The following is a 19,889-nucleotide window of genomic DNA, read 5'->3' on the forward strand; positions in this document are numbered from 1 at the left end:
TATCTTCTTTACATCTTTTAACTGAGGGGAAATGGTTGAGTGATGATGAAATCCAGTTTTCTGTCTTTTTTTCATTTGCTGCTAACATGCTTCAGACATTTTAACTGAAACATCTCATAATTGTTCTCAGATCCAAAGATACAAAATATTTGGTGAACATGAGGTAACTTCATTTGGAACTTGGTTTGGAGTGTCATCACTTGAAAATTAAATGGAAAAATAAATCTGCTTTAGATTAAAGTATTTAGTATATTGAGCATATGAGCAGCTTAACTTCACAATGTTGTTTGTATCAGCAGGATGCTTTATTCAGCTTTATTCATCCAAGGAGGTGTGGATTTACTTTGCCTGTGGTCCTTTGTAAATTTGCAAAGCAAAATAAATTTGTGCTTCCAGGGTTGTACAGTTCTCTTCAAGTGACACTCTAGCCTTTTACATTCTGCTTACTAAAGCTGTAAATGGTTGAAATATCACAGCCAAGAAGGTCCATCTCAAGGAATTTACTATGTGGTGTGGTGAAGAAGATAAAGCTGGCAGGAGTTGTGCTAATAGAACGCTGCCTGTCTTTAAAATAAATACTGAAGGGAAAAATCCTGAATACCTTTCCCCCTCCCTCATCCCAAATGGCAGGAATTAAGTTTTCTTCTATTCAGTTTGGCATTTTATGTGTGTAGTCCAGTGTATATATATACTCTAGCAATGTAGGGGCTAAGTTAGTTTGTCATTTTGTCTTCTTGCTTATGAATATTTGGGATTGGACACTGCTTTAAAAGGTGTACTGTCTGGGTGAAAGCCTTATCCTGTGGATGTGGCAATTCACTGTCCAATATTATCTGTTTGCTTGAAGGTTTATAGTGGGCAGCTGAGCTCTTTGAAGTACTTCTCTTTGGGATAGGAGGTAGATCTCCAAAGTGCCAGGAGCTCTGTCTTTTTGTCTTTCATCGCATGATTAATGCCAAATTTTGTTTTGGATATCTGGTGTTTTTCCTGCCCAAAGCTTACTGCTGTAGACTAACAATAGTAATTTTATTTCATTTATATGTTGTTTTATAACCCTTTAAAACAAATGTAATTTACTTCAAGATGGCTGCATGACAGAGTTGGGTAACGCAAATCCTGTCTATTGATTATGGAAGTAGATGACTAATATTTTTGTAAAGCAGTGCTGGCATATCTTTAAATATCAAGTGTTCTTTAGATGTGTATGGTTGTTAGTTGAGTGCTTGTGGACATATTTAGATGAAAATCATGTGAGCGTGTATGTGTGTTTTGTATCTGTGTGTGCAATGACAAGTCAGGCAAATTGTCTTATACAAGAGGCTAAACTCCTAGAGCAACACACTGAAATTTTTCTGCAGTGAGTAATAAAGTGATAAAGAGGCAAGGATTTCTTGAGGGCTTTGCTGTTAGCTTGCAATGGCGTTAGAACTTGTAAGACTGAATTTGTAAGACCAGAAAAAAACCTGCAGCAGTGTCTTGGTTGTGGCGAAAGTACGGAAGGCTGAAATAAACTTTTGTAACTTTTTCAGGTCATCTTGTAATGGAAGAAAATGGAGCTGACCATGACGTTGCTATGGAAGGATCTGATGATTTGTTCATAGGCAACTGTAATAGTACAGGAGAGTCAGAAACAAATGATCGTGTTTTTCAGGTGAGGTATGAATGTCTTGTCTTGGTAGATGCTTTCTTTACATCCTCTCTGATTAATTTACAGTATGATAGTTCATCGAGGTGTTTTTTCTTGCCTTTATAGTAATACATTGTGTCTTTTAGAAAAAGTACAAAAGTTCCTTCCCTTGTATTCTTCTGCCATTCAGTTTTGAACTGATGAATGTCCAGTTGTTACAGGTAACGACAACCTTTAGTAGTTATATTAATAGATCCTGTTACAGTGCTGAAGAAATGTATGTTTTATTGTGTTAACAAAATCCTTTAATAAAAGAATACTTGATGACATGCCTTGGAGTAGGAGGGGTTCAGAACACTTGAAAATCAGGTCAAATTGCTTAGGGACCAAATGTGGCAAATAAGAATCCAGGGACACAGGACATCTGTGTAGGTATTGGGGAAGGGGAGTCTTTAATGTATTTATTATCAAATATTGCCAGATATTCCTGGTCAGATTTCTGTGCATAAATGTTCTTCTGCAGATTACTTCAGCTAACATAAAATACCATTCAGGTAGTGTTTTAGTAGTGTGCTTATGGTCTCTGCACAATGTCTTTAACACGGCTAGTGCCACTTATTTGTTGCTGCTTTTCTGGTGTAGTTTGCAGTAGACGGTTTCAGCATGGAAGATTTATACCTGCAGATTTCTGAGAATGTTATTTGGCCCAGGTCTGACTTTAATTTAAAATTTAGAAACATTTTTCCCCACTCTTTGGATTTGTAGTTTACAAATTTTCGTAGCAGAAATGTCAGAGTTGTTTGTGTAATTGCTGCAAGAGATACAACAAATTGCACTCCTTCTTGCATTGGCCAAATGACAGCCTGACATGATATTTTACACAAGGGCTGCCTATTTTCCATTATTTTTACATGTTTAATATTTGTGTTGTCAGAGTTTCAACAAGATAAATATTTGTGCTTAAACATTTATAATTTAATGAAAATGGGATGTGCTGTAAGACCTTGATTCTGCAAGCTTGGTGAGAATAAGCTCCGAGTACCTATTCTCTTGAGGCTTGCAAAATCTGATTCTTGGTCTTGCACTGTATGATTCTTGGACTTGAATTGGTATGTTTGTGCTGCTTGTGTTTCTTCTGTGGTAAAGAATTAGGAAAGCATATAGAGATTTTTGTCTTCATAGCTAAATATGTGTATCTAAAGGCCAAGTGGAATAGTATCTAGGATTTCTTTTGAAGTCAAATCAAGTTGGTGGATGTTTTACAGTTTTGTTTTTGGTATACGTTCTCTCAGTTTCTGGGTAGACTTGAGATGTTTTAAAGTGATGAGTGGTTTTGGGGGACAGATTTTGGGCGCAAGGGATTTTCTTTCCCCGTAGTAGAGAGAGTTTGTTCTAGGAAGCAGAAATATGAATACATTTTTAGCATGGAAATGGAAAACAAAAATAGAATTGCTAGTGTTAGCTAGTAGCCTCTTGAAGGACAGAAGGACAAGAGCTCCCTCTGAGTATACGATACAGCACACTGGTTTTAAATGTTCTTTTCTTTTTCTTTTTTTTTTTTTTTAATAGAAATTGCTACTCAAGATTAAAGTACATTTTACTGTTTTTCCTCTGTGAAAGCATCTAACCTGCATGGATTCCAGGGATCCGTTGTTTGGACAGAGTGACTCTCCTGCAGCCTTGCCCATCACAGTATGCCTCTCAGACAGTTCTCCATCATCGGCTGCACCTGCACGGCCACCCCAGCCACAGCCTCACTCTGCAGAGGAGTTCCACCTGGTACACCAAACTGGGCAGCCTCTCTATGAGCTGCAGCCCCTAGGAGGGCCCAGTGCGCCGATGGTGAGTGTGTCTGAAACAGGGCAGGTGGTGTATTCACAGACGAGGGAGCTCTTTGAAGAACTCTTTTACATGGTGCTTGCTTGTTGTAACAACAGCTGGTTCAGACTTTATCTCTAGCAACAAGGTGAAACTCTTCAGTGGTTCAGTTCATTGCTACAGATGCCCTTCCTCAGGTAGCCCAATCCTGTCTCCAGCCATTACTAATTTTATTAGACAACAACTTATGTCTTTTCTCATTATCAAGCCTGGATGTTATTATGTGATGAGATCTCATACTTCTACCACTGCTGCTTTCTCTATGTTCCCTGGATAAGTGTGTCTGTGTTTTTTGGGGGGGATTGGAACATTAGCAATAAGCTAACCCACTATGTCTCTCCTTCTTCCGCCTCCCCCTCCCCCACCCCGCAATTAATTTGCTTAAAACATCGCTTTGTAATTCTTAACGCTTATTTTGTAAAAAGTTAACTCTCTCAACCAGAGGGTTTGGTTGGCATGTGTTGTACCGGCACTAAAAGACACTTCACCCATTTCAAGTGTAATAAACCAGAAACAAGGTGATATTTTATGTCATTCTAGGTTTCATAACATTGTTGGGAACAAGTCCTTGGTAATTATGGGAAAATTTACCATAAGGAGTTGTTTAAGTTTTCCAGAATTCTAGGAGATTTAATTTGTACTTTTTTTTTTAAAGTCCTGGATCTTTTCTTCTATCGGCTTTTGCATAGAATGCTGCCCATAGAGGTCAGTTTCTTAGGAGTAAAGGTCAAAATTTTTATATGTTGTGATTAATTCTGCTAGTCCATGAATGAGGTTACAGTGAATCCAACTATGAATGGCTTTCAGGTTTTTGATAGCTTTAATAATAGTGTTGTAAGTTTCAAATAAATGTGTAATTCATTGTAGAATCCCATAAGGTGGTTTTTTTCTCTCCTTTAATCAGTTAAAGGGCTATTTTAAAAGGGGGAAAATAATTTTAAGAAATTGACAGTAAATAAGCAGTTTCCTTATTATGTGAAATCAAGTTAATTTACAGGCCCTAATTCCAACCAAAATATTTCCTGTTCTGGTAATAAGCAAACCCAGCCGTGCTGCATGATGATCACCGTACAAACTAGTGCCATTCATGCTTTTGTGTGATTGCCTTACAGATGATTGTTGCTAGCCAGTCAGAAAATGGACAGGTGCTGCATGTCATTCCTTCTGCCCAGCCAGGAATGGCCCAAGTGATTATTCCTCAAGGTCAACTTCTGGATATGACCAGCACGCAGGGTGAGTTTAACCTGTAGGACTTGAGGGTGTGTGTTCCTGTGACTAAGCATATTCTGCATGATCTCTTTTTAAGCACCTTGTTTGTATGTGTTCCCTTTCCTTAGTCAGTTATAAGACAAAAATACACACTTACTGAATCTGCTTTCTGATTTTGAATCTGGCACCCCACACACCACGTTTTCTGTTGGACAAAAGCCTTATGAAATAAGAGCTAGTATGCTCACTTTAGATATGTGATGGATAAATTGAGATATCAAGCACAAAGCTGCTTCTTGCGTTATTTACCATTAATTAGGATATTTGTGCCAAGTCAGACATGTACTATCAGCTTCAAATTTTCACTGTCTACTTCATTTTGAGTGAAGTAGTTAATTCATGTAATGCAGATAGAAGAATTAATGTTCTTCTGGTCTGTTCCAGAGATCACTGGTGTTGATGCATCTTTTGTGAAGCCAGGAATGAAGTATCTAGGTAGAAATTCAGTTCCCAATGAAGAAAATGAGATGTAACTTTCACTTCATTGCTAAGTTTTTTCCCTCAGTGTGTTAACTGTCACATTTTAAGTGTGTGGTGAGATGCACAACTAGAAGCATGAATGTTAAGCTTTTCTCTAGAAAAGGGACATACTGAAATCTGAAAGCGTTGATTATTTATGTGCAAGCCTTGCTGGGTGGCAAAATGCTGTGTACTAGTTTACATTCACGGAATAAGACTGAGAACTAGGTTGTCACATTTGGTTAAACTCTCCAAGGTTTTTTAAACTGTTCTCGCATTTTCTGTATAAAATTCTCAAAATCTGAGCAAATTCTCAAAATCTGAGCACTAGTTAAGTGCTCCAGTGGAATGAGACCTCAAAGTTAAGACTAGAGTTCTGATGCTGGATGGATAGAAAAAAGAGTTGGGATTGAAGTCACGATCCAGCCTTTTTCACTTACAGTTGGAATATGGTTGCATGACCTTGCATTGAAAGGCTTGCTCCTACCCTAATGCTCATCCTTTCCTCCCTCTCCACCTGCTCTTGTAGGGGTAAAACTGCCGTTTGGTTACAGTGTAGTCTTACATGACTTTAAGCTGACTGTGAGCCTTCAGTTACAAAAGAATTGCTGCTACTTGTAGGCAATAAGTTGCAATGCTGAATAGTATTTTTGTATTCCCATTTTTCATCCTACATGGGGCTCCCTGTTTGCAAATAGCTCAGTTTCACAGTATTTGAATATATGTTCTGCAGCAGTGCTACAGGGTTTTTTGTGGGGTTTTTGTTGCTTTTTTTTTTTTCCCTAGAGACTTACTGTGTAAAAGACTTTGTAGTTATTTGATCTTTAAAAGACAGTTAGGAAGACTTGTCAGTGGTTGACTATGGAGATTAAAGGGGAAAGAGAATGGACTGTCAGCCCTTGAGTTTCGCTTCCCTGCAGGTGGTGGTAATGCATGAAATGGAACAGGCTTCAAAGTAGACCTTAGTGTCTTAAGGGCACATCTATGTAGAAGGAACCAGTGCTCTGAGCTTTGAGCCAGAGTGGTGTTACTCTGAGGTGCACACTTGCAAATCTTCTGGCACAAGCTTTCTAGTGCAATGATTTCTGTACTGAGTCAATAGCTTATCACTCTCTCTCGGGATGGGGGAAAGAAGCTTTCATAATTGAAGGGCAAAAATCCCGCAGCTAAAGAGAGCTCCCTTTTCTTTATGTTGAGACCAAAGTAACAAATGTCTACTTTCACAGTTTTCCATTATGTTTTTGTTTAACTATACACACAGGCTTCAATCTAACAGCATTTTTTGGCTTATGGGTTGCTCCCTGTTATCAAGAACGGCTAAAACATTTGTTCTAACAGCATGTCAGATTCAATTATGAGGCCTGTTTTTTCTTGTTTAGGTGTTATTTTCTAAGTACAAAGCAGTATCGTAATCTCCTTTTCTCTTATTTTAAAAGCAACCAGTGTGTGATTTGCAGCTGAACGAAATAGTTGTGCAATCCTATGTGGATTTGTGGAAATGTAAAGCAGAGTAATTTACAAGTTCTTCTGATTGTTTGCTTTATTGTGGAAGGATTCATTAGCAGTAGCATGATTACCAAAGTCCTTGAGTACAAACAACCTTATCAAGTGTATCCTCATATGTGTGCCTAGAGTTTGAGTATTGATTCACAACTATTAAACTACTTTATCATCTAGAAATCTTATCTCATATGTCAAAATGCTTGCTTTTCTAACACACAAAGCTTAATCATAGCTTGTCATTTCCCGATTCTGAGTTCAGTTATTAACCAGGAGGATGTCTTATTTTTGCAAAGATGTTTCAGAAGAGAAGTGTGGTGATGGGAACTTGCAGACCGTGGCGGTGGCTGCTATAGCAGACAGTGCAAGCAGTTACATTCTACATCCACAGGCATCTCTCACCGTATCAAAAAAAACAAGCACCAGGTAGGTCAGGAGTTAAAAGGATGAATAATCACTTTGATCCACTGTTAGTACTGCCTTTTTTTCTTGCAGTTTGTTTTTGCAATGGTTATCACGAAATTACCATAGAATAGAGGTTATGAACCCTCAGTATTAGTGAATGATGTGTAGCTAACTGTGTTTGCAGGCAGCTTTTGAATGTGCCAGAGCAGTGGAAAAAGCAATTAAAGTACCTGTGCTCCAGAGATAGTTGGATATATTCTTACCAGAGCAATAGGTGGGCATTTAAAGTAGCACAGTGCAAACTACTGAAATTAATCCAAATAAACACTGATACTGCCAACCAAGAGTTGAAAGTGATCCAGTGAAGGAACTGCAGGGAAAGTTGAAGTTTGAGGGAGCAGAGTTTTTTGTATGAGTATATTAAAACCTATATAAACCATCCTCCCACGAGAAGGGTTGACTATAGAAATTAATTTTTTAGATAGAGATTTCAATAGTTGACATTAACAGGGAGAGCCTAATCTTTGTTCTCTGGATAACTTCTTCAGCTTCCTTTGATAAAATATGAGAAAGTAGCTGCTAATGGTGTATTTCAGTGGAACATGTAGGCAGGCAGATTGGTCAGCAAAGTTTCTGAAGTTAAAATAGTTGCTATATTTTTCTTCTCTTGATATCCACCTGATTCTGTCCCCGTGCTAAGTGATGCCTACTATTTTAATTCCTGGGATTCTTTTTTGCTTAAGAAAAACCAAAAAACCAAACCAAACAAGCAAAACAACAACAAAAAAACACACCCCCCCCCGCCCTGCCAAAGACGACATTTGTTCTGTGGACTGCAGGCTGGCTTTGCCTTGGTTTATGCTCTTTTGTAATCAAGACGTGGAAGAGATTAGAATAATCTCACTACAGCACGAATTATATATATTCAAGAAACACTTGAAGTGAAGAGAAGCAGTTTATGAACGGATTTTGTGAACACAGTCTGTACATGTTAGAAAAATCCTGGAAACGAGACACATTTGTATGGACAGGAGGTGATGCACTTGAGTTTTGAAATAGTAAACATTTGAATAAGCATTGTTTCTGCCCCAGGATTTAGGGAATGGAGAAAATAGATACTTACTTAAAGTAGTTATTGGAGCTGGTTTTCAGTAATTTAAAATATACTAAAATGTGCAGCATTTAACAAGTGTTTGATACTGGTTTTAATCTTTAGCATTCTAACATCAGTCTGCGTAAGAAAATTATCAAGACAATCAACTGGTCTATTTCACCATGTTTTGTCTATTGCTGTCACGCAACAATACTGAGAATACTGAATGCTCGGAGGTCTTGAATGTAGAAAACAGTAGGTTTTTTAAATACTTACTTTTACTGTGAATTATTTTAACAATGAAATAGAATATGAAGAAAATGAACCCCAGGTTTTTAAGGCAAGTTGATACAATATCTGTAGTTTGATAATACGCTGTAGCGTTATACATAATGCACTGATTTGATACGTTACCTGTAGTTTAGACTAAATTGTTGCTTTCCTGGATGTCTGTATAGACTTTTACTATATTTTTTTATTTTTCAGGGTAGTGGAAGATCCCTTTCCCATCCCTCTCCAGCCACTGCCACCAAATACACCTGCATGGGCACGCCGTCTCAGGAACTGTGAGGTGGGCTGCAAAGAATTCTGACTTGATGTTTTATCATCTAGGTCTAAGATACTGATCCTATTCCATGAAAGGAATAATGTTCATAGTTGTAGAAGTTGTGTTCAAGCTTCCTGGTATTATGAAATAGTACTGGTACTAGCTGGTACTACTAGCACATTTAAATGCATAAAATGCTATGGAATCTCTTCCTTTTTTGGGAATACTAGAATAACTGACCATCAACAGCTCCTGAAGCAAAAAATGTGCTTCTGAAATCTCGATGCCATACAGCGCTGGGAAAAGCCACTGATCCACACTTTGTGTGCCACATTAGAGTTCGCTCTTGAACTACAGTGCGAGCTCTGCTGTCTTCTGCTGAGCAAACTGGTTTTTGTTGCCCTTAGTGATCCATTAAGTAAAGAATAAAATTGCTTTTGTATGGCCTAAGTCTGCAACTGTTCATATTAGTTTGTGTTGTCACTTAAAAATCAAAATCTGTGTGACTCGCCAGGGTCATGTCTGGGACTTAACAGAGCACCTTAATGCCAGTGTTTTACTAAGGATTTCTATTTTACGTATTCTCACAGATCTTTTTTTTTGTTTGGTTGGTTTTTTGTACCAGCATGGTTACCTGTGCTTGTTTTCTCTTTTGTTGAAAAACGCTCTGTCTTTATTCCCTGTGATGGCTTTTGACCTAAACAGAACTCTGTCTTTATTTGCATATTGTTAGAAGCCTGCAGAACTCTCCTGATGACTGGGATGATATCAACAGCTAGAATGCATCATAAATCACTTAAAAGGAAGGGAGGGGAGATGGGAAGATTCTTCAGAGATCACCTACCCCTTCCTCCTGCTACAAGACTCTTCCTGATAGATGTTTATTTTACTTTCTCTTAATACTTTTTTAAAGGAAAACTCATACTCTCTCTAGCTGGTTCACCTCTTTAGATATCCCTGCCATTTGAGGTTTTTCCTATTGGCTTGGCCACTGATAACTGGAAATTGCAGTTGCAGGGACTTAGAAATGGAATTTCTTTCTGTATCCACTTAGAAATAATTTTTAAATTAACTAAATATATTAATCTGTTCCTCTTTTTGTTATATGCCTTTTATTTCATATAAATGGTATTGTCCACTAGTATATCAACTTGAACATTAAGAGGTCAGAAAATTAATAACACTAATTCTTCCATGGTGGAGATGCTGTTTTCACAGAATAAATGAGTCAATTCAAATGGCCAGTTAGTTGTTGAAGTCCAGTAAGATGTATAACCCCTGTTACTGTGTTTTTAACACTACGTGGCACATACTTTCCTGTCTTAACATCGATGTAGCTTATCTGAATCATTATTGGTCTCATTTTATAGGAGGACTTGTATTATGGTCTGCTTGGTCTATCTGAATTTATTACCAGAAATTTCACCTGCTGTGTTTAAAATTCACAGCAGCAGCATTTATGGAAGAGTTCTTATTTTTAAAGAAAAGGAAATCAAAATACTGTCTGTTTGAATGTGTTCTGAGGATATAAATGTTTGCCTCTGCTGTTCAGCATAACTATTGCCTGTATGCATTAATCCTCCCTGTTCCTTTAAAAAAAAATTATTTTGTTGCTGTTCTCCCTGCAGAGTCAGCCCATCCAAGGAGGAATAACCCAATTCTCTACTCCCTTGTGTGTTATCAGCAGAGTTGCTTTGCTGAGTTTGTCAGTTACAGAGTGTAAATCCACTGGAGACTGCTAGGATGCATGTGTCTTTTCGTGGGCACAGACTAGAAACAATGGGATTTTGACGTGTCATATATCTTTCAGGTGTGACCGTCTTGCAAAATGTTTTGTTACTAGTAACAGGATAGAAGGGTCCAACTGGAATTTGGACATCTAGTTAGGGGTGCAGATAAATGTGGCAACTTGCAATTCCACTCCTTCAGTCACTTGCCACAATAGAAACAAACAGCGTGGAGGTCTGAATTTCACAGGAGATGCCAGCAGGTGAAGCCATGGCGTAGCCTCAGTACATGCTGCCAGTCATATATCCCAGGGAGCTGGCCAAGACTGAACCCCAAAGGGCAATGACTCCTTTAGCAGTTAGTACTGCAGGCAAACACAGAGCAGTAAAAGCTGCAGCTGTCCAAAATTAGCACTAAGCTTTGTGCTTGGTGTTGATTCCCTGACTGCCTTGAAATGTTCAGCTTACTTGCTGTGCCTAGACAGTGTAATGCCTCTGGTATCCTGCTGTTAGTTCACTCAAGGAAAACTGCAGTCTTGATATGTGTGCTTCAGTGTAAGCTTTTATGTATACTTGCTGAGATGACGCCAGGGGGAAGAGAAGGAATTGCTCCTTTTTTTGGCTTGAAGCTCGGCTGGAGTTAAAGGGTTGGAAAGTATCAGATTACTTCAGGGTAATTACATTGTTAATAAAAAGTAGATTTTAAATAATAAAAAAAAGCTATTTTCTGTAACCTACTTAGTTTTCAGTGGTCTGATCAGAAAGCGTTTCCAGCATGTATCAGCATACTGAAATAGAGTGTAATTAAAAACTGCGTTAATTAATCAACTATACAAAGCTAAGTTCATTTATTTGTGTGGGGCAGATGGTCTCATTTGTCCATTTGTTCCTACTTGGGAAGCTCCTAGAGAGCAGGGATCCTATGTGCTATAGGATTTTCTTCTTCTCCTCCCCTCCCACCAATTTTGGGAAAATGATCTGTCTTGTGCAGAAGGAAAGCCAGACTAGGAGGCAGTGCCTTAACTGTTATCGCTACTTTTCTGGCTCAACAGTTTTATCAGTCTTCTCTCATCTCCCTAGAATAAGGTCAATGACCTATTTATAGTGACAGCTATAAGATGTGGAAAGAAAAATGCTGGTCATGCAGTATTCACTCTGTGGAGTGGTACTGTAATCCCTCTTGCAAAAGGGGGCATCCTAGGTTTCTGTAAAGAAGGCACTTCTGGTACTTCTCAGGCTGCTTTGCTTCTCCTGGATTTTTCAAATCAAGTTTTGGACAGAAATGTTATTTATAATTTCTGGCTAAACAATTGCCAGCTCCTCTTTCTCATCCCAGCTGTGTGAGTGCAGCCTATGTAGACTTTCTTAACTGCTGGAGCAGTGTGCTTGCGGTGCAGTGAGCTGCTGAAGTGTAAGCAACTGGTATCTCAGAATGACTCACGCAGCCGGTGCATACATAACCCTTTGCTTTTGGGCTTGCGCTAGCAGTAACACCGTGCTGGCCCACTTCATTCACAAGGTGTTCATTTGTTCTTTTGTTGACTTTAGGTCTTGTTAACCACAGACATTTTGTTTTTCTTAGACGACTATGAGGCAGGTTTTATGTAGTTGTCACTAAAGTATTTGTGCGATAATAATCTTGGAAAGACACTGTTGCTGCTTTTGGTGTCAGTATTGTTTAAACATCTAGCTGCTCTGTCATTGAAGGTGGCAAAATAGATCCATCAAACTTTAGTACTTATTCACCATGCATTTGCCCCACAGATATGCTGTAAGGCTGAGCTGGCAATCTACTCTGGGTGTTACTTCCAGCTGCTTGGTCAGCCTGATCCTGAGCTGCATACGAACAGAAGTGAGCATGGTGTTCCGAATTTGGATGGAAAGCTCTTCTCTGTCCCAGTGCTTTGATGTGATGGCTTTGAGTAGCTGAACAGCTGTCACGGGGGATGTTGCCAAGTCAGCAAGTTTTTTGTGGTTTTTTTTTTTGTTGTTTTGTTTGGGTTTTTTTTTTTTACTTTGAGTCAAGTTAGATGTAGTTTTTGGGGAGTTGCCCAGAGCTTAGCAGAGTTAATTGAAACCATCATCAGTTTGCAAATGGCAAATCTGGTATATTATGTTTCTGTGTAATGTTGAGAATCAAGAGTGCCTTGAAGATTGGGAGGGATATTATGTGAGACATTCAATCCAAAGTTAGTGCACTAAGTGGTGAGGCGGCTACTGGTGGTACAAACAGGTGTGCCCTGCTCCAGCTCAGTACAGCGTGTGTGTGTTGAAGTAGATGCATAGACATTTTTTGGTGCTTCAGAGATTCTCTGTGGGAGTCAAGTGAAAATGTTTGCCTAAGACAAATTTGTCTAGGAGGTGACTGCCACTGAAGTGTGTGTTGGGGGAAACAACAGGAGTGAAGTTGTCCTATGGAAATCAGAGTTGGCAGTAACTGTAATCTTTTCAGGGGTTTTTGGTGTACTTAGGGTCTTGGAGGGCTGACAAACTCCTGACCTCGGTGGGGACTGATCTGCTGTTAGATCCTGTGGTAAATCTATTTGTGAGGATACTAGTGTGGGGGAAAAAAAAAAGCACAAAACGCCAAAAATCTGAGCCTGTGTCCTCACTCGCCAGAGTCCCTGACTGCTTTCTTTTTCTTGTGTAATGTTCAGCAGTCAGCTGGGTGAATAATCCTATTATTTCACCTCCTTTCCATGCAGAAAATTGGGGACTCGTACCGCGGCTATTGTGTGAGCGAGACAGAATTAGAGAGTGTTCTAACGCTACACAAGCAGCAAACACAAAGTGTGTGGGGGACGCGCCAGTCTCCAAGCCCAGCCAAACCCGCCACACGGTTGATGTGGAAATCTCAGTATGTCCCATATGATGGGATCCCCTTTGTCAATGCAGGTAACTAACTTTTGTTTTAATAACTACTTTCAAAATTTCAACGTCAGTTGCCAGCTGGCCATAAAGAAGGATCTTTACGGTGTTCCTTAGTGTTGATAAAGTCAAGGCACAAACATAAAAAGAGAGCAGCTTGGGTGACACAATCTGAAGGAGCTTGTTTCCCTGAAACCACAGGCTTATGTTTTGTTGTGACTAATTCCTTTTGTTCTTTAGAAATAAATTAGCTAAGTACCATTTGATGGGGGTTCTTGTGATGAGATCTTTAGATGGAGGTCACATATGCTCTATCAGGACGTGAAAGTTCTCATAAGGGTAAGAGCTTGTTCGAGTATTCTTGCCTAACTTGGAGATCCTTTGAAGAGTTTGTTCCACAGGAGCCAATAAACTATTTAAATGGCGCCCTTTAAAAAAAATCAAATTTAAAAAGCGAAATAAACATCGACATACCTCAGCAGACAGATTTTTATTTTTTTTAAATGAATGTGCAGACTTCACAGATTGCTAATTACATACTTAGCTCATGCAATGCATATATGAAATTACTAAGAGTTCATTGGATATGAAATGAACAGGTTTTAATTGTTACATAAAGATCATAAATGACTGGAATGTGGGTTATGTGCTTGGTTTGTTGTTGGGGTTTTTTTTTCTGAAAGTAACTGAAAAAGTTAAATGTTAGCACCAGTTTTAAAGCTTCAGCCATAAACTGTGAGGTGTAAGAAAGCTAAGAACAAAGCCAAAACAACTTACACTTTTATTTTTTCCCCAAAATGCGTATGAGACATCTTTAGTTTCCTGTAAGATCTGCCTGATAAATGACTTACCCTACAGTAAGGTATTTAGAGCAAAAGCACACATAGATTTTTTTTTTTCTTTAAAATGTTGTAGACTAATAGAGACTCAGATAATTAAGTTGTAATATTTTTTGCTTTGCTCGGACCTCCAAACAGGCATCATGGATATTTCTAACATGTTGCTTTTCCAATACGTTTAGATTTAGTTTATAACTCCTCTATGAAATTCATTAAAATCCTTTACACTTGTAGAGCAGAGACTGTAAATTTGATTTACTGAACTGCAGTTTAAATCCCAGATAACTGAATTCTAAACTGTGCAGGACAAAAGTGTTGTTCTCAAGAAATTTATCCCTTCTGCATAAGTGGAACCAATCTGTAATACCTTCCCTGCTGTGCTTCAGCGGTGAGGAAACATAGAGAAGCTGGGTAGCTCCCTATAGTGTAAAACATGCACTAATCATCAAAATCTTGATTGTTATTTTTAATAAGAGTTTTGGATAGTTGATACTTTTGTAAAACAAGGGTCCCATCAAATTGCTTTTGAGATTCATATTAGCAAGGACTAGTTTAAAGCTGTTGAAGTCTTTTCAATCCTAGAACTTTGATTTTAAGAACTTTGATTTTAAGTTTGTTTTTTAAAAAGAGACAAGATATCTGTTTGTTATACATAATTCTCTTTTAAATTTGCTATTTCTTTATTTACACTGATTTTTTTTAATTTTTTTTTTTTTAATGTCACACTCTAAGGCAATAAATCATTGGATATCTTACGGAAACACATTATGTTGCTGTTGTGATACTTAAAAAGGTTTTGGTTATATCACTTGTGGTATAGACAGCTCCTTGCCTGCATACTGGAGTATTTGAATTATAAATAAAAGATAACTAAACATGACGTGGAAGAAATTTGGAAGAAGTTCCTTTCTTGACCACTTTAATGCTATGCCTTTTACCCCTTTCGTTAGAGGTCTGACTGGAACAATTCACTTACTTCAAGTTTAGAGCTAAGCAATATTTGTTTAAGCCTGTCCGGTGTTGTGTGGGTATGCCACACTGAGACAGTGTTATTTAGCAGATAAGATAGGTCAGACTTGCAAGTAAGAATTTATGGGACAGCGTGGTCTGAAGTATTGATTTAAGACAGGAGGCTGGAAATAGCTGCTGACCTTTGATTTCAGCTGTAGATTTTCTCGGTTATTTTGGGGATTCTGCTTCTCTTATGTTTATTACCAGCATTGTGCTCCTTTGGTAACTTGTAAGGCTGCTCATCTTGTAAAGTATTGGTGTTCACCAGGGCAGAATCCAATATTTTGCCCTCGTGTTGCAGGAGTGTTGTGAGGTGTAATAAGTTTGGGAAATGCTTTGAAAATGCTCTGTGTTCCTTACATGCTGTGAGAGAAGCATTTACACTGTATTTGAATGCTTGCTACACTTAACTGTTCTGCCTTCTTCAGAAGAGTCTGATGGTAAACAGAAATAACTGTTTCGGAACTCTCATCTTTTCTGTAGTTACTGTTTTACTGTAATGGCTTCAGTGGTTGCTTGAATAAATAGAGTGCATTATTTTCTGTTCCCAGGAAGCAGAGCCATTGTAATGGAGTGCCAGTATGGGCCAAGGAGGAAAGGGTTCCAGCCCAAAAAAGCTGGTGAGCAGGAAAGCACTTCTGGCCATCTGTACAAAGCCACTTGTCCAGCAAGGTAAGAATTGTCTATAAAGCTGGAAGAGCTACTCAGCGTCCTAAGAAAGCATTCTTTCTGTGAGCCTTGACAGAGCACTGTTTGGGGGTGGTAGCCGATATGCACTGTAGCTCTTAGCTTTGTCTCCTTGATAACTTGAGGTTGATACTCATTTAGAGGGAAGGAGGAAATACTGTCCTGTTAAACTGAATAAGGCTGAGATTTGATAGGTTGCCTGAATGCAAACTAGCAGTACATCAGGATATGAAATACAAGTGGGAATCATTCTCTACCTGAGCATTAGTTAGTTGTTGTGGTGTCCTTTAGTGACCATTCTTGGTCCTAAAACTTTGTCATCTTATTTGTTGTTTTTCCTTCAGGCTTTTAATTGCACTCATATCAGTCAATCATCCTAATTTAGCAGATGTCCTATTTGCTGAAGGAGTTACAGCTCTTCCTGTTCACTGGCGACTTTCTCCTTATCCAACACTAATGGTTTTTTCCCTTGTCCTTGAGCATCCTCCTGGGTGCTTGTTCCGTTTTTACTGAGCTAAGAGTGTGTTTACCTGGACAGTTGCAGCTAGGTATGTATGTGCTCAATTCTGGCTTCAAGCTGGGTGAACTACAGCCTGTTCAGCAATGGTGTTGCGCTTTTTACTATACTGAGGGACAGAGGATTTTTGCTGAGGTGCAAAATCACTCTGGCTGAGTGGCTTCCAGACTGGAACAGAAGTGTGTCTATCTGTATCCATCTGCATCCGTCTCTGTTGCTGTGTCCTTAACAATTCTACAGTTCTCTTAGAGGCTCCTCACCCCCTGCAACAGTCTGCTTGAACTTTTTCTATACTAATATCTGATACAAAGTAGGTGGGGTTTTTGCCTTCCCCCTGAAGGCAAAGTGTACTGAAGGAGAATTTTTTTTCTTATTCCCCCCGCCCCTTGGAAGGATCTATATTAAAAAGGTTCAAAAGTTTCCAGAATACAGAGTTCCTACTGACCCTAAAATTGACAAGAAAATCATAAGAATGGAGCAGGAGAAAGCATTCAACATGCTGAAGAAGAACTTGATAGATGCTGGCGGTGTCCTCAGGTGAAACTTCCACTTTTTTCTTTATCTTGACAAATGAAGCAAAAAAGAGCAGTAATTTGCTTGGTTTGCTTTATTTTTTACTTAGTCACTTTATTAAGGCTCTTGCTTAATACCAATAGTAAAAAATTACACAATGTCAGTAAGACTTCTGTGGCTCTGGAGTATTTAATTTGGTAAACGTGTTAAGCACCAAGCTGTGGAACTTCGGCAGATGTTTTCATGCAGGGAATAGATAGAAATAGTTGTATTATTTGGGGGTTTGAGCTGGTTTATTTTGTATTGAAAGATGTGAGCGGGCCCTGAGCTCTGAAAGGCAGTATCTTCCAGCTCAGGAGCTGTAAAAACTTAAGTCACTCTAACTAGGTTGGTTGTGATTGTCAGACTGTTCCCACAAGAGACTAATTTTTTTGCCTTTGCTGGAGAATTGTGTGTAGAAACTCTTTCCTTCCTGCCAGGTGGTATGTACAGCTACCCACTCAGCAAGCCCACCAATATCATGAAATGGAAACTTCCTGCCTCCCTTCTTCACCGTCCCATTTTTCTGTGTCTCCTCCTGAGGAGGAGGAGGAAGTTGTTAGAGATGAGAACTGTACTCTGCCTTCCCGACTTCATCCTCAAGTGGCAGACAAGATCCGAGAACTGGTGTCTCAGGGAATAGAGCAGGTCTATGCAGTGAGGAAGCAACTAAGGTACAGAACTGTCTGGCATGTTCTCAATCTGTAGTGCTGTATCTAGTTTTGCATTTGATTAATTTGGTTTGCAGCTAAATGGCAGCGCTGATGCATTACTGAATATATTTCCTATATTTCATGAGAATCTGTTTTTCCCAACTTTTGTCTTCTCTTTCCATTTCGTTGTAGGTAGCCACTAAGCGCTGCTGTCCTCTTTAAAGTTAGTTGAATAAATGGGGATTTTTAATTCCAAACTCTGTAGCAGATGCACAAAGATCTGGGTCAGAAGATCATCTAGCTTGCTCTTGTCATGTCATTGCAACAAGGGGAGGGAGAAGGTAGCAGTGTCTATATCAGAGGGAAATAGCACAATGTATTTTAAATACGCATATTTTAATGTCCTTTAACATGTGACAGAAAGTATGTGGAAAGAGAATTATTCAAGCCTGATGAAGTGCCAGAAAGACATAACCTGTCCTTCTTCCCCACTGTGAATGACATCAAGAACCACATTCATGAAGTGCAGAAGTCCCTGAGGAATGGCGAGATGGTGTATAATTCAGAAAGTATCCCAGCAACGGTACATTGGCCTTTTGTGTTTCTTTTTGATTTTTGGAGTTAAATACTGTAAATCTTATTTTTAATTTTTACCACTTAGCTGTATTTCATCCAAAATTCTCTATGACTTTATATTTCCAGCAGCAATATTTTCAGTGGAATCTCTGGCTGAGCAAGATTGGATTAAATGTGAATAAAACCTTCTGACCTTATTCGGTATTTATCTCATCAGCATTAGATTGCTATTAGTTGATTGACAAATTATACAACACTAGCACTTCATGATGACTGCATGAACTGGAAGCCATGTGGTGTAGGAAAATTGGCACGCATCAGAAAATTCTATTAATGGCTTTGTCATTGTCTATGTTCTGGAGAAGTTACTACTACTTTTCCGTATCTGAAAAATGGAGATGAAGTATGTCTCAGGTGCAGTCTAAATTAGGGCTTGCAGAACATTTTGAATGTGTAAATATTAATAAATGCACTTTATAGCAAGTGAAGTTAGCATGAAGTAGATACTTCAGAATGCTCAGTAACTCTTATATGTTCTTCCTTAATTTTCTTCCACCTATTGAGTAATAAGCGATGCACAGTGATCCTAATTTTCCCAATTATGAGGCTGACTGCTAAGGAATTGCTGATTTAAAGTCAGCTTTGACAAACTGTGCTGTTAAATCATACTGTGTCATCAGTCTTTTCCCTCTCCTTACACTGCTTTTGGCCCAGGTGAGTGGGTGGTACTTGTTGGTTAGCCAAATGGTTTGACTATTTTCTAACTTTAAAGTCTTTGAACTGTCACGAGCAGACTTTAGCCTTCCTGGCATAGTGCACGTTAAAAAATCTTTTACAGTTGTTTTGGGGGTTTTTTTTGGTTTGGGTTTTTTTTTTTTTTTTTGGTAAACCAAGAGCTCCCAAAATGCATAGTTGTACAAAAAGAAGAAAGTGTGGTTTTAGACACTGTTTTCCTACGGGTCCTGTATTGAGCCTATGTTCCTGTAGTAGACAAACTTGCACCCTGTCTGAGAACTGAGATCTTTTTCCTTTCAGCTGCAGTGGACCACAGACAGTGGGAATGTTCTCACAGAAACAGTGACTGTTACGTTTGCGTCACCACCTTCAGATGGTAGGACTGCATTAATAACCTAGCTGTCTCCAAATGTGATTTGTTTTATTAGCTATGTCACAGAAGTTTGGTTTCCTTCCAGAGAGGTTGTTGTCATGTTCTGTCACTCAGCTGAACTTAAGAAGGATTATTTTGGTGTGTCTATTTTGGCATACTTTTTTTAACTATTTGACTGCATGTGTGGAAAAATACGTGTAGTCATGGTGGGGTTGGCAGAAGTATGAAAACTATAAATTTGGCTTTTATTTAGCATCCTCAAGCAGCTGGAGATTTCAACGGGACGGTTATGCGGAAAGAACATTTTGCCTTGGATGAAGGTGCTAATAATACCTGTGTAGACAGAATTAAATTCCTACTGAACAGATATATCTGTCAGGGTACACAATACCCAGAAGCCAACTGGGTACTTGAGTTCCTTGATGGTTTGTGCTTCACACATGCTTAAACACCTTGCTAAAAAGGACTTGAATGCATATTGGGATTCCTGCTTCTCACAAAGTCATTGGCTTGATGAGTTCCACTGCTAGGATCAGGCCCTGAACAACAAACGCTGTATTTCTGTCACCAGAA

The 19,889-nt window shown here is 38.8% G+C and overlaps 1 protein-coding gene across 8 annotated transcripts in view; it reads left to right on the forward strand.

The window, feature by feature from the left end:
• Window positions 1-19,889, forward strand: part of CARF (calcium responsive transcription factor) — a 36,586-nt gene that overhangs the window by 3,348 nt on the left and 13,349 nt on the right. For 4 of the 8 annotated variants that reach the window (XR_012995665.1, XR_012995663.1, XR_012995664.1 and 1 more), the window contains exons 2-12: window positions 1,530-1,651; window positions 3,248-3,469; window positions 4,618-4,738; window positions 7,030-7,159; window positions 8,718-8,802; window positions 13,211-13,400; window positions 15,775-15,895; window positions 16,821-16,964; window positions 17,420-17,653; window positions 18,053-18,215; window positions 19,244-19,319. Coding sequence is in view for 1 of the 8 variants with exons in the window: in XM_076342386.1 (XP_076198501.1) it covers window positions 1,541-1,651; window positions 3,248-3,469; window positions 4,618-4,738; window positions 7,030-7,159; window positions 8,718-8,802; window positions 13,211-13,400; window positions 15,775-15,895; window positions 16,821-16,964; window positions 17,420-17,653; window positions 18,053-18,215; window positions 19,244-19,319 (1,597 nt within the window). In the remaining 7 variants the exon portion in view is untranslated. Of the gene's footprint in view, window positions 1-1,529; window positions 1,652-3,196; window positions 3,470-4,617; window positions 4,739-7,029; window positions 7,160-8,717; window positions 8,803-12,310; window positions 12,358-13,210; window positions 13,401-15,774; window positions 15,896-16,272; window positions 16,459-16,820; window positions 16,965-17,419; window positions 17,654-18,052; window positions 18,216-19,243; window positions 19,320-19,889 lie in introns of those variants that run through there. The other 4 variants (XR_012995666.1, XR_012995669.1, XR_012995667.1 and 1 more) reach the window with 4 other exon arrangements.

Source organism: Aptenodytes patagonicus, chromosome 6 (genome assembly GCF_965638725.1).
Source record: "Aptenodytes patagonicus chromosome 6, bAptPat1.pri.cur, whole genome shotgun sequence".
NCBI classification, from domain to species: domain Eukaryota; kingdom Metazoa; phylum Chordata; class Aves; order Sphenisciformes; family Spheniscidae; genus Aptenodytes; species Aptenodytes patagonicus.